Source organism: Ursus maritimus, assembly GCF_017311325.1.
Source record: "Ursus maritimus isolate PB19 chromosome X unlocalized genomic scaffold, ASM1731132v1 scaffold_X1, whole genome shotgun sequence".
NCBI lineage: Eukaryota > Metazoa > Chordata > Mammalia > Carnivora > Ursidae > Ursus > Ursus maritimus.
In genome coordinates this window covers 3831142-3842819 of record NW_024423319.1, presented here as the reverse complement: position 1 = coordinate 3842819, position 11678 = coordinate 3831142, and the positions used below count along the sequence as shown (strand labels likewise).

General features: G+C 49.7%; 1 protein-coding gene across 2 annotated transcripts in view; it reads right to left on the bottom strand.

The window, feature by feature from the left end:
- The window catches only part of XPNPEP2 (X-prolyl aminopeptidase 2), a 28306-nt gene that overhangs the window by 14039 nt on the left and 2589 nt on the right, over nt 1-11678 (bottom strand). For both annotated transcript variants that reach the window (XR_005834152.1, XM_040627219.1), the window contains exons 2-12: nt 11577-11653; nt 10028-10138; nt 8834-8897; nt 7815-7919; nt 7481-7567; nt 6430-6576; nt 3697-3798; nt 2936-3017; nt 2435-2630; nt 1578-1667; nt 316-425 (exon numbers count right to left, since the gene is read on the bottom strand). Coding sequence is in view for 1 of the 2 variants with exons in the window: in XM_040627219.1 (XP_040483153.1) it covers nt 316-425; nt 1578-1667; nt 2435-2630; nt 2936-3017; nt 3697-3798; nt 6430-6576; nt 7481-7567; nt 7815-7919; nt 8834-8897; nt 10028-10138; nt 11577-11653 (1171 nt within the window). In the remaining variant the exon portion in view is untranslated. The remainder of the gene's footprint in view (nt 1-315; nt 426-1577; nt 1668-2434; nt 2631-2935; nt 3018-3696; nt 3799-6429; nt 6577-7480; nt 7568-7814; nt 7920-8833; nt 8898-10027; nt 10139-11576; nt 11654-11678) is intronic.

Below are 11678 nucleotides of genomic sequence, written 5' to 3'. Positions count from 1 at the left end.
CCCCCGCCCCCCTCCCTCCCCCGCCCCCCCCTCCCGCCGGAGAGAGGGTCTGTGCCTGAAGCAGACACTAGGGGGCACTGATGGGTTGTGGCCCTTCAAGTTGTCTGGCTTTCAGCCTGGGGCCGGGGACTGTCATGGAACACACCCTGCCCAGCTCCCCGACTATCCAAGCACCTGTTACTTCTTGCTCCAGAGAGGCCCCCAAATACAAGGAGGGCCTTCCTTCCCGTCGAAGTAAGGAAGCTAAATCCCCCTCCCCGCCCCCACGCCCGCACTTAGAGACAGTCCGTCCCAAATTCGGCGGTGGGGCTTCACCCGCGGAACTGGTCCAGCAGCTCTGCCCCTGAGAACTCATCCACGGTGCCTTTGGGCACGTTCTTCTCCAGCCAGACCAAGTAGCGGATCACAGCCACGGCGTCGCGCACCTGGAGCGGGCGAGCAGAGCCGAGGGGCGGGCTGAAGAGCGCTCGCCAGCCAGGGCTCTTCGATCAAGGAGATCAGGTGGCTGCCCCGCGAGCGGGAGCGGAGCTCTAACACTCCAGGGTTGCCGCGACTGTTTGAGGATATTAAGGGATTCTTGTTCAAGTTTATATATGATCATAGTGTGGTTATGTTTTGAAAAGAGTTCTTATCTTTCAGCGATACTTACTGAAGTGCTATCTTTTAGAGATACTAAAGTGTTGCCAGAAAAAACCGTATGATAGCTGGGATTTGCTTCAAAACCAACCAGCGGCAGAGGGTTGGGTGTGTGGGCAAGGGATGTGGCCTTGTAGACCAAAGGGCCACAAAGTGGTGAAGCCGAGGGAGGGCGCGGGCGATCATTAGGCTAGTTTCTCTACTTTTGTATATGTTTAAACTTTTCTATAAGAAAAAGTTTTGTAAAATGCGGCGAGTTCTTCTCGTTTCAACAGGAACATCTGAAAGAGCAAGCCAGCCCCTTGCCAGGGTGGGGAAATCAGGACAGCAAACACTTACTTAACACTTGGAATGTGCCAGGCAGTGATCAAAGCAATATATATATTATTCAGTACAATTATACTTATATAATTATATAATTCTGTTTATATGTATATAATTACATATTTATAAACTCATTATATATTTATATAAGTACATATTTCTATTTATATGTATATACTTATTGTATGTATGTAAATATATATGTACACACATTTATATATGATTGTACATGATATATTACAATTAAAATGTTAATTAAATATTACTTATATATTTTAGAGATATTATGTATTATATAACATATATGTTTATTTATATATTTAATCCTCACCACAACCCTATGCTGTAGATTCCTGTTAATGATACTCATTTCACAGATGAAGTAACTGAGGCCCAGAGAAGTGAAGCAAGGAGCTGGAATTTGCATTCAGACACTCTAGCTCCAGGGCCCAGGCTCTAGACTGCAGTACCAGGCTAAGAATAAGGGGGTGAAGCCCAGGAGTCTGGTGTCCACTTCTCTGTTTCACTGAGCTTCTTCAGGTTCCTTGGCTGGGTCTCCTTTCTAACTCATCAGACCAGAAGTTCCCAACAGGCTAGTCTGCCTTCCCGTGACTTACGTGGCTGGCCCTGAGGAGGGCCTGTTCCTTGTTGTTTTTCACTGCCTTGGTCACCATCACTGGGGAGTAGGTGTCTTCTATGAGTTTCTCCTGTCATGGGCATAGAGGAGGAGGTCGGGGGGAGGATCTCCAGGGCACAGTGGGGTTTGAAAAGGATTGGCAGGAGGGCCCAGCTAAGGCGAGACTTGTCATTCCCTACAGTGGTGAAGACCATTCCTTCTTGTGCTTTCTGGCTGCCCAGGTCTTTCCCTGTCTTCCACGTCCAGCTGAATTTTACCTCCCTCCCTCCCTCCCTCCCTGCCGCTGGATCCCAGCAGCGCTCTGGGATAGATCAGAACCTAGCCCCTGCCACTTAATGGGCTATTCTAACAATGTGAGTTTCCTGCCCATATCATATCATAACAGATAACATTCACTGAGTGCCTGCTGTGTGCCAGGCACTGGGCTTTACATGTACTATCTCCTCTAATCTCTTCAGAGCAAGGCCTCTGAGGTCAGGGCTCTTACTGCCATTTTGCAGGTGAGGAAACAGAGGTCCAGACTGGCTAAGTCACTTGTCCAAGGTCATTACGCAGTCAGTTCAGGGCAGAACCAGGACTCAGTCTCAGGTTTGGCGACCTCAGAGCCTCTGCTCTACCAGGCTGTACTCCCTCTAGTCTCCTTGACAACCTCTGAGCTCTCTGTGGATAGACATCTGCTTCCTCTTTTTCCATGTTTTCCCTGGGAAGCCTAGAAGGGGAGTGACCAACTGCCTGAATGGCTCAGGGCCTGTGGCCCCACTTTAGGTTGAGACTTATCAGGGCTGGAGCGGGGGAGGGGGGTGATGCCTGGCCCAGGTGGGGGCCCGACAAACCTACCATAGGCATCACTTCATAGAGCCCATATGTAGTATAGCTGGTCCCGATCCAGATCTTCACATCTCCGGAGGCGTAGGTCTGGACGTTGTCACGGACCTGGCTGTAATCTTCGAGCTGCACACACATGGGGCCCATGCAGCTGGAATTCAGGTACTTCAGGGTCTCAGAGTCAAGGCAACTCTTGTTTACAAATAACCTGGGTGGGGAGGGAAGACCAGGAGGGTCCTGAGGGTCTCCCAGGACGATGCAAAGGACAGGAATCCCTTCGTTCCCAGAGGTCAGAGGAACCCCACCAAGGAGCCAAGCAGACCAGATTGGGAGTAGGTGGGAACAGAGGTCAAGGGGTCAGGAAAAGCCAACTGGAGGCTTCCTAGAGGATCCCGTTGGGGGCAGGCTGCAGGCTCCTGGGAAGGCTGCATATTAGGGCAGGGTAAGTGGTGGGGCAGGTGAGGGGCAGAAGTTGGAAGAAGTCCCAGAGAGCAAGCCAAGGAAAAGCCATACCTGATAGAGGAGTCTGTGAGCAGTGTGTAGGAATAGAAGAAGGGGTTATAAGGGATGTCACTGCCTCGAAGGTTGAAGAGCCCTGGAAGAGAATTGATGGGGACTTTTTGAGGCTGGTCTGCCTGAGGCAAGTCCATGTCCCCCCTTTGCCCCACCGTTTGCTTTGGACCCCCAAAGATTCCCAGCAGTATGCCTGAACATCTGCCTCTGAATGTTTCTCAGGTGTTTTTTGGAGGAGGGGGTCTTTGAGGCACTGATGAGAGCTATGGACCCTTTCTCCCAGAAAAACGAAGATACGCAGCCAGTAGTCAGCATAGTTTCAGTGGGTGCCCAGCAAATCTGAAGCCCAGAGCTGGGGTCAGGTAAGAAGCCCTGAGCCACGATGGGACAGAATCGGTTGGGGGGGGGCACTGGGTGTTAAAGCTGGGAGTATGAATGCCCCAGGCTGGTGGCCAGGCTGATGGCAGGTGTTAGCTAGGCCCCCTTCCCTTCATGAGACAGCCGTTGCCGCTGTGGTCAGCCCATTCCTCCGATGGCCTGTGGGCTGGCTCCAGCTTGCTCTGGACCTCCTGGTTTTCTTTTTCAGCAGACATGATCTCCTGCCCCCTAGCTTTCTCAGTTCCCACAGGCCATGGCCATGGAGTTCGAGGAACCCGTGGTTATGTGGTGATTAGGGAAGGAGTCCTGTGCTGCAGGGCCCAGGAGGCATGGGGGTTGGGGGGACCCAGGTGCCCACCCTGTGTCTACAAGTCCATACTCACAGGCTGTCTCATCGAGTGCCGACAGCAGGACGGCTGTTGGGCCCTTGCGATGCTTCTGCATCTGGCTGCGGATGTCAGCTACCTTCTCCTGCCAGGTGCCCCCTGGAAGCAAAGGAGCCCAAAGAAAGCATAAGTGGCATACTTTCCCTTTGGCATGCTGCTCTTGAGAGCACTCCCCTAGGGCAATCGTTTTCCATGTCTTTCAAAGCAGTAGAAACCTTTCTCCAAACAAACTCTGACTTGTATTGTTGGTAAGGACATGTACTCTCTGGACCGACTATCTGTGTTCAAATTCTGGCCCTGCCATTACTAGCTATGTGAACTTGGACAAATTACTTAACCCCTCTGTGTCTTATTTTGCATACCTGTGAAACGAGGATGGATTATTATGATAGTATCTAGTCAATAGGGTTGTTATGGGGATCAAATGAATTAATATTTGTAACGCACACAGAACGGTGTCTTGGTGTATGGTAAGCCTGGTGTAACTTTCTGATCAATAAATAAGCTTTCAGAACAAAGATCAAGAGAGCAGCCTTAGTTGAAGGGTGAAGGGATCAGTCTAGGTCATGTTCAAGCCTCTTTTCTGAAATAACCTGGTGCCTAATTAGCCATGGGTCCTTGAACATTGTTTTAATCCCTCTTTGACCCATTTTACAGATATTGAGACTTCAGGGAGAAAAAGTGACTTGTCTAGGGTTTCATAGCTAGCAAGGGGGTAGCGCTGAGATTTCCACGTGGGTCTGTTTAACTACATGCCCACCCTCTTACTTTATAGGAACACTGGACTATCTTGCTAACATTGTCAGTCCCCAGACTTGCCCTTAAACTCTGTGTCACAGAGCTGTCCTTTCTAGGATGCTTGTACCCTGGTTCTAGTTTTCATCTTTTATCCCTACTCTTTGCAATGCAGATGAAGAGTTTGCCCCTAGGCAGGGCTGAGAATTTGCTGGCAGAATGTCGTAAACATTAAGAGTCCCAGTTGGGCTCAAAGATTAGGCATAAGTAACTTAATGCCATTTAAAAAAACTTTAGGCAAACAGGTAAAAATTATTTAACAAGAGCCAGAGCTTTGGGTATGATACTTTTTAAGGATTATTTTATTTTATTGTGGTAAAATACACATACCATAAAATGTATCATTTTAGCCATTTTAAAGTGCACAATTCAGTGGCTTTAAGAACATTCACGATTGTGCAACCACCATCACTATCTAATTCCAGAACATTTTTATCATCTGGAAAGGAAACCCTGTAGCCGTAAGGCAGTCATTCCCCATTCCCTTCCCCCCTCAGCCCCTGGAAACCATTCATCAGCTTTCCTAAACTGGATATTTCATACAAATGGAATCATACACTATGGGGCCTTCTCTGGCTTCTTTTGCTCAGAATCGTGTTATCAAGTTTCATGAATGTGCGACAGCAAACGAAGGCAAATTAACCTTTCGTGGTCTCTTTGTCCTTTGCCCCCTTTAAAGCCTAGCAGTTGCTGGAGAGAAAGTCTCGCTTGTCTTTGTAAGCTTAGAGACTCAAGAACTCTACGCTCAGGCTTCCAGGCCCAGTTCTGGCTCTGGATGGCTTTTCCTTGAAGGCCAGCAGCCTATGAAGGCTCAGCATTTCGTCACTTGTGGGCAGTGACAAATCCCGCATGAATTCTCCCTCAGTCCCTGAAAGGCTTCCCCCCTTTATCCCCTCCCCTTCCCGACCTAACTGCGCCCTTCTTTATCTGAAAGGGATGAGTTTTATTTATGATTACACAGTCTTGGATAGCAAGTTTCTTTAAAAACTTTTTCGAGATGCAGAATGATTCTGCAAGTTATATCAGAACGGATAAAGAAAATTGGGCACAATTTTAGCTTGTTTCATCATCCTTGCTATTTTGAAATTTCCCTCCTGCTTTCTTGACTCCTTTTCAAATAAGAAATGTGCACGGACCTGTGTGTGGAAAGGGGCCTCTCAGATTGCCCAATATTCCTAGGAATCCATGTCCATTGGCTCTTTTGGAATTCCTGGGGAGGTCGGGGGTGGTGGTGGCCAAGACAGTGATTCATTGTCAGTAGCCTGGTCCTGGTCAGGATTTTAGTTACTGCTTACTAGAATCATAGAGGACGCTGTTCTTTTATGACGTATTTAGATGGTATCAATGACGTCAAGATGAAGATCATCAATGTTAGAATTTGTGGGGGGTCAGTTAACTTTCCTTTGTGGTCTGGTCAAAACCTGAACCCTAATTTGTGCCATGGATTGACCCTGAGCTTAGTTACATACTTCCTTTGTCAGCCGGCCCACCTGATCCTAGTCATCTTCCTATAGGAGGGCCAGAAGTCTAGGTTTGAATGAATCAATACAAACCGGTCTCCACTATCAGATAAGCAATTCCTATCATGTTGTTTTTCTCTCTTCAAAGGGGTAGGGTTCTTTTTTTTTAATCTTTTTTTTTTAATCTTGCTCTGACTCCCTTGTTTCCTCCCTTCCTGTTCCCTCTTGCTTCAAATCCTAACACTATTTATTCCAGCATTTTCTATATATGGTCTGAGGACCTTTTGATTCAGACTCTTTGAGATGAGGGGGCCCAGACATCTGCTTTTTAAATAAGCATCCCAGGCAATTCAGGTGCACAGGAAGATTTGAGAACCGTTGCTTTGGTAATTCCCAGGACAACATTTTCAGCCAAAGGAGCAGCAGTGGGGACCCATGTTGCTTCAAGCTGGGGAGAAAGAGCATAGAGAATCACCTGTGAATGCCTCCTGCAGGGCATAAATGGGTTGGCTTGGAACCAGAGGCTTCTCTGACCCCCATGCCAGGTCCACAAGGTTGGCTGGGATGGACACGAGTTGTATGTTAGAGTCTTTGAGGGCCATGTCATAACTCTCCCAGGAACCTGCAGAGACAGGAAGCCGTCACTGGTCCCCTGTTTACACCTCAAGAAAAACTGTGACTCAGGCAAAATTAGTCCTTGTCTGTTCTGCCTCCCACTCCACTCCTGCCGCCTCAGCTGCCCAGAACAGGTCCAAGCAGTCTGTTCCTCCTGGAGTGTGTCCTCTCAGCCTCCTCTTCTGCTTTCAAAGCCTAATTGCCTGGGGCCCACCCCAGCACTGCCCTCAGCCAACTGGCTAGGCTTATCTTCTTAAGCGCCAATGGCTGTGAGGCCCTCTTCTCAGTGCTATCCATTTTAACTGAGCATCAGTGCCACAGCCTGAAGGAGTGGTGATGGTCACGTCACCGGAAAGCTGGCAAAGAAGCCAGTTCTGAAGGGGGAGCCTTTAGGTACATATTCATGAAGACTCCACCCTTGGGTCAGGCTGGCCAGCTGGCTGGGGCCCCAAAGCTCAGGGAGCTGTATTACTGGGGGGTGGAGACTATGCTTCTTTGCTCAGAAACCCGCTGAACTCCTTTGACCTTCCAAGCTACCTTCCAGAAGAGGGCTACCAAACGATTCTAATGTCATAATTGGTAGAGTTCCAGAGCACAGAGGATGGTTCTGGGTTCAAGAACATCCTGGCGTATTGTCTGCTAGATCTTAATGATTCCCCGAGTCTTCTAGGTTGGGTCTCTGTATGCATGGCTTTAAAAAAAAAAACTGCATTCTTTCTTTTAAATATATTTTCATCTCACAATCCATGAATAAATCTTTCTTGCAAAATATTCTGCAACTACAGCTTCAGACACTCTATCTTTAGAGTCATCCTGTCCCTCCTTCTACCAAGGTATGCTTCTTTACGTCCCAGAGGGGCTGAGTCACCCTTGTTGGTGTGGACAAATGCAGGAATGAGGGAAGAACATACCAATGGAGAAGAGAAAGGGGTCAAAGCCCACACTCCCTCCAGCAGGAACCTCAGTGAGGAGCCAGGTGACGATGGAAGTTATGTCAACTGAGAGGAAGACAAGAAAGAATGTAGAGTCACCTCCAGGGCTGGCCCCAGGCCTTCCAGTCAGACTTCTGTCTGTGACAGTCCTGCCACATCCATCCTCCCTGAGGTTAGCCTCAAAGGTTAGGGACGGTTTCAGATTCCCAGAGTCTCCGCAGAGGCCCATCATGGCTTTGCATGCGTCCTCTTACCTGTGCCTTCTTGAACCTAGTCCAGGTTTCAAAGTTTGGGGGACACGTGACCCTTTTACCTTCTTTATGTAACTCCCAGTTGCAGTCCATCTGCCGCTCAGCCTGGGTCCAGTAGCGACTGTCGGTCCAGAGACCTGCCTTCCGCATGGTCACCACTGCAGTTCCTGGGGCAGAACAAAGAACCTTGGAGGTGAGGATGAAGGTGAGGAAGGTGGCCTTAGGTAGTGCATGGGCACTATGGTGCTGGCTCTGAGAATGTCACAGGGGGCCTCCGGAAAGAACTTTGCTCCTCTGTTGCAAGGAAGTGATGCAGGAGACATTAAGGAGAGCATTGGGGGAAGCCAGCCTGGGCATCTCTGCTTTGTGTCAAGGGCCTCTCCTAAGGAGGGACGAGAGGGGTCTGCTTCTGCCAGTCCCAAAGACTCAATACTGCAGGTAGGTGCTCTCAGGAAAGATGGTGTGGTAGTTCATATCAAGACTCAGTGGCTGATGGGGACGCTAAGCCAGGGGCTTAGCTGAAGTCAGGCAGAGAAGTCAAACCCAGTGATTTTGGCGAGGATGGGTAAGGCAGTGGAGCTTGAAGTCCAGGGGAGGAATGTTTAAGGATCAGCAAGGGAAGCTTAGATTTCATTCAGGGGGCCAGGATCGGGGTGGGAGGCCCCTTCAGAAACCGGGGCCCCATAAAGGGCTTCTATGTTTGAGTCTCTTTTGGCTACGTGAGGTGTTGTCCGAAAAACCACCGGCTAAGTAAAACTCTGTCCCCAAGTGAGCCATGTGTGAAGAGAATCCGCGAGCCCCTAGTGGCTGCATGTAGAAGTAGCAGCTGTTCCAGAAATGGAGCCCATGGTGTGCTGAGGCAGGGGCAGTAAGCACAGGAACAGAGCCAGGAGGGCCATCTGCCTCAGGCAGAAGTGTGACTGGTGGGCTATGATGCGCCTTTTCAAGTGGTGGAGAGGAGGCTGAGCGTCTGGACACTAGGTCCTGGGGTCCTGGCTTCTGAGAACTGGCCGTATCAGAGCCTCTGTGACCACGGCTGGGTCTACCAACAGAAGCAATAAGGGCTGAATAATGCTCTCACCTGCAGACCCTGTAAAGCCGGTAATCCACGCACGCCTCTTGTCACGATTGCCAATGTACTCACTCTAGGAAATAAATAACACCATCGTTAGCTTTTTTCATGGAGTTAGACCCCCCCCGCCCCCAATGGAAGGCCCCCCCACCCCCAGCAACATCCCAGTTCTTTCTGTCTGGTCGGATTCAACCAGTCCTACAAGCCCAGGCACGCTGGGCACTTCTTCCAGGAAGTCCTCTGTCACTCCTCCAGATCTCAGGATCTTCCCTTCCTTTGGACAGCTGTATTTCTTGGAGTCTAAATCTCACAGTCCAGCACTGGGCAGAACAGCCAAAGACTCTTATCTCCCCGGCCAGAATGCAAATTCTGTGCAGTCTGGGATCATGTTTTTTGGTTCTTCTGGGTTCTCCCCTCCAGCTGTCCTGCCCCTCCCCAGTCTAGTACAGTACACTGGGTACATGATCAAGAACTTCGGCAGAGGGCTTCACACATTATTGTATTTTGATTGTCATCATCCTTCAAGACATATCTCAATATTTCCATTTTGCAGAACAGGAAACTGAGTCTCAGAGAAGTTGAGACACTCACCGAAGGTGGGAAAACAAATTCAAGCAATCTTATGAAAATGCCTTCTCCGGACAGGCTAGTGCTGGGAAGCTGGATGGGACAGAGGTGGAGCCAGTGGTGGGGAAAGGGTGGGCTGGGTGGGCAGGGGTGCTGCTTTGGGAACAGCAGTTCTTATTCAGACAATCTTGTTTCCTGGGAGCTACACCCCACACTCATGTAGCCTGGGCCTCTGGGTCATTCCAGTGCTCCGTCCATCAGGTTATGAGAAGGTTAGAATTCCTCCAGTCCAATTGCTAGCCCACACTCTAACCTACTAGGGCTAGAGTATCCTAAACATTCATTCTGGATCTGCCATCTAAGAATTGATCAAAATCGATTCTGAACTTGTTGACAGTTATATTGCCCAAAGTCAAGGAGATTTGGCAGTGTCTTCTCTCCTATGTAAAGGAATACATTCTCTCTGTTGCCCTAGAACTCCCATGTCCAAGCCCCCTACTTCCTTCCCTTTGCCTTTTGAATCCTTTCTCTGCCTTCATCTTCTGAGCCTTAATGGCCTCCAGTTTGTGACCTGTTCTCATTGGTGGTCGACCCAGGATCGCAGAGGGCAAGGGTCGGGGAGGAGATATCCCTCACCATGTGAGCGTCCGTTTCAGGGATGATGTAGGCATAAAGATTCTGGGTGTGCATCTGCTGGCGGAGGGCTATGAGCTGAGCCGTGGTATTGACCGCAGTAACTGGAAGGTACTGACAGGTGACAGGAAGACACCAAGACGCACACAGAGACACACATTGTTTAGAGAGAATAACACCTGGGCCCCAGCCTCTGGAGGTGCCCCCACCCTCCCTTTAGGCAGGTGTTGGGGGTGGGTAGGCTGGGCCAGCCTGGAGCGGAACGGGGTGGCAGCTGATGTGGCGGGTTATTCTAGATTAAGGGGCCTGAGCTGAGTGGAGATGGAGGTGGTGAAGAACTTGGAGAGGAACTCATTGTGACAACGGGACCTGAGTCTGGGATGGGGGCATGGGTGAGAACTGTGGGAATCTGAGCCCTGACACTGGACTAGGCTGGAGGGATGGTGTTTCTCAGGATAACTTGGAGGCAGAGTTGCCAATTTAGGAAATCAAAATACACGCTATCCATCCATAATATTTGAATTTCAGATAAGCAACATATAACGTTTCAGTATAAGGATGTCCCATGCGCTATTTGGGGCATACTTATACTGAAACAAATACTCATGATTTGACATTGAGATGTAACTGGGCGCCCTGTATTTCATCTGGCAATCCTACCTTGGGGACTTTTTGAGTTTGCACTCACTGGTCCCGAATGGCAGCGGGGAATGAATGAGTACCCCCAGCAGTTTGCAGCGTTATCCAAAAAGATCCCCTCTAAGCCAGACATTTCTTTAAAGGCTGTTTTATCTTTAAAATGAAAAGTGTGGGTTTTTTGTTTTGTTTTACCATCTGCTCAATGACATATCCGTGTTTGTTTTCATATAAAAGGCTACCCACCTGCCTGCCCCAGTGGTCTCATAAAGTTGACAGGGCAAGCAGATGTACCCCATTGGCCCTGAGGCTTACAGAACTGCTGGCAGGCCACCAGCTTTCACCTCTGGCCTGCCTCTGCCTGAGGAAGCTCTTCCGCCCTACTCTGGTTGTGGAAAGAATCTTCTGGTCTCCAGGTAGGAAGCTACTGACCTTTCAGCTCCAATATGCTGGACCTTCTCCCCAGTCACACCCTAGGCCTCTCTCCTCCTTCTGTTGATGTTTCTAGTTCTCTGTCTTCCTTTCTCCACCCTTCTGTGCCACCCTCTGTGCTATTCCTTTAGAACTTTTGTTTTCTTTCCTCCCATCCTCTTCCTTGCCTCTGCTTAGCCTCAGCCAAAGGCTAGCTAGGGACCTCCACCCTCCTTCCTGCCCTCCCCTCTCTAGTGGGGTGGCCCAGGCAAGAACGGAAGTAGATAACCTGCTGTGGGATGGGTGGGTGAGAGGGAGGGATGGGGAGGTGTCAGACACCTGAGAATGTGCTGCCCGCCCTGACGGATGTTAATCAGAAACAGGGGCCCCAGAGTCTGGAAGTCAGGGGAAAGTCTGGTAGAGGGAAAGGCTAGCAACAGAGCCAATGGGGGATGGGGAGGGGATGGGAGCTGAGGGGCGGGGCCGGGCCAGGGCGGGGCCTTACCGGAGGGCTGATGGAGCAGTTTCTCATATCCTCTCCTGTCAGGTCCAATGGTTTTGGGTGGCCCCAGGCACCCAAAGCTAGAAAACGGGGGGGGGGGGGAAT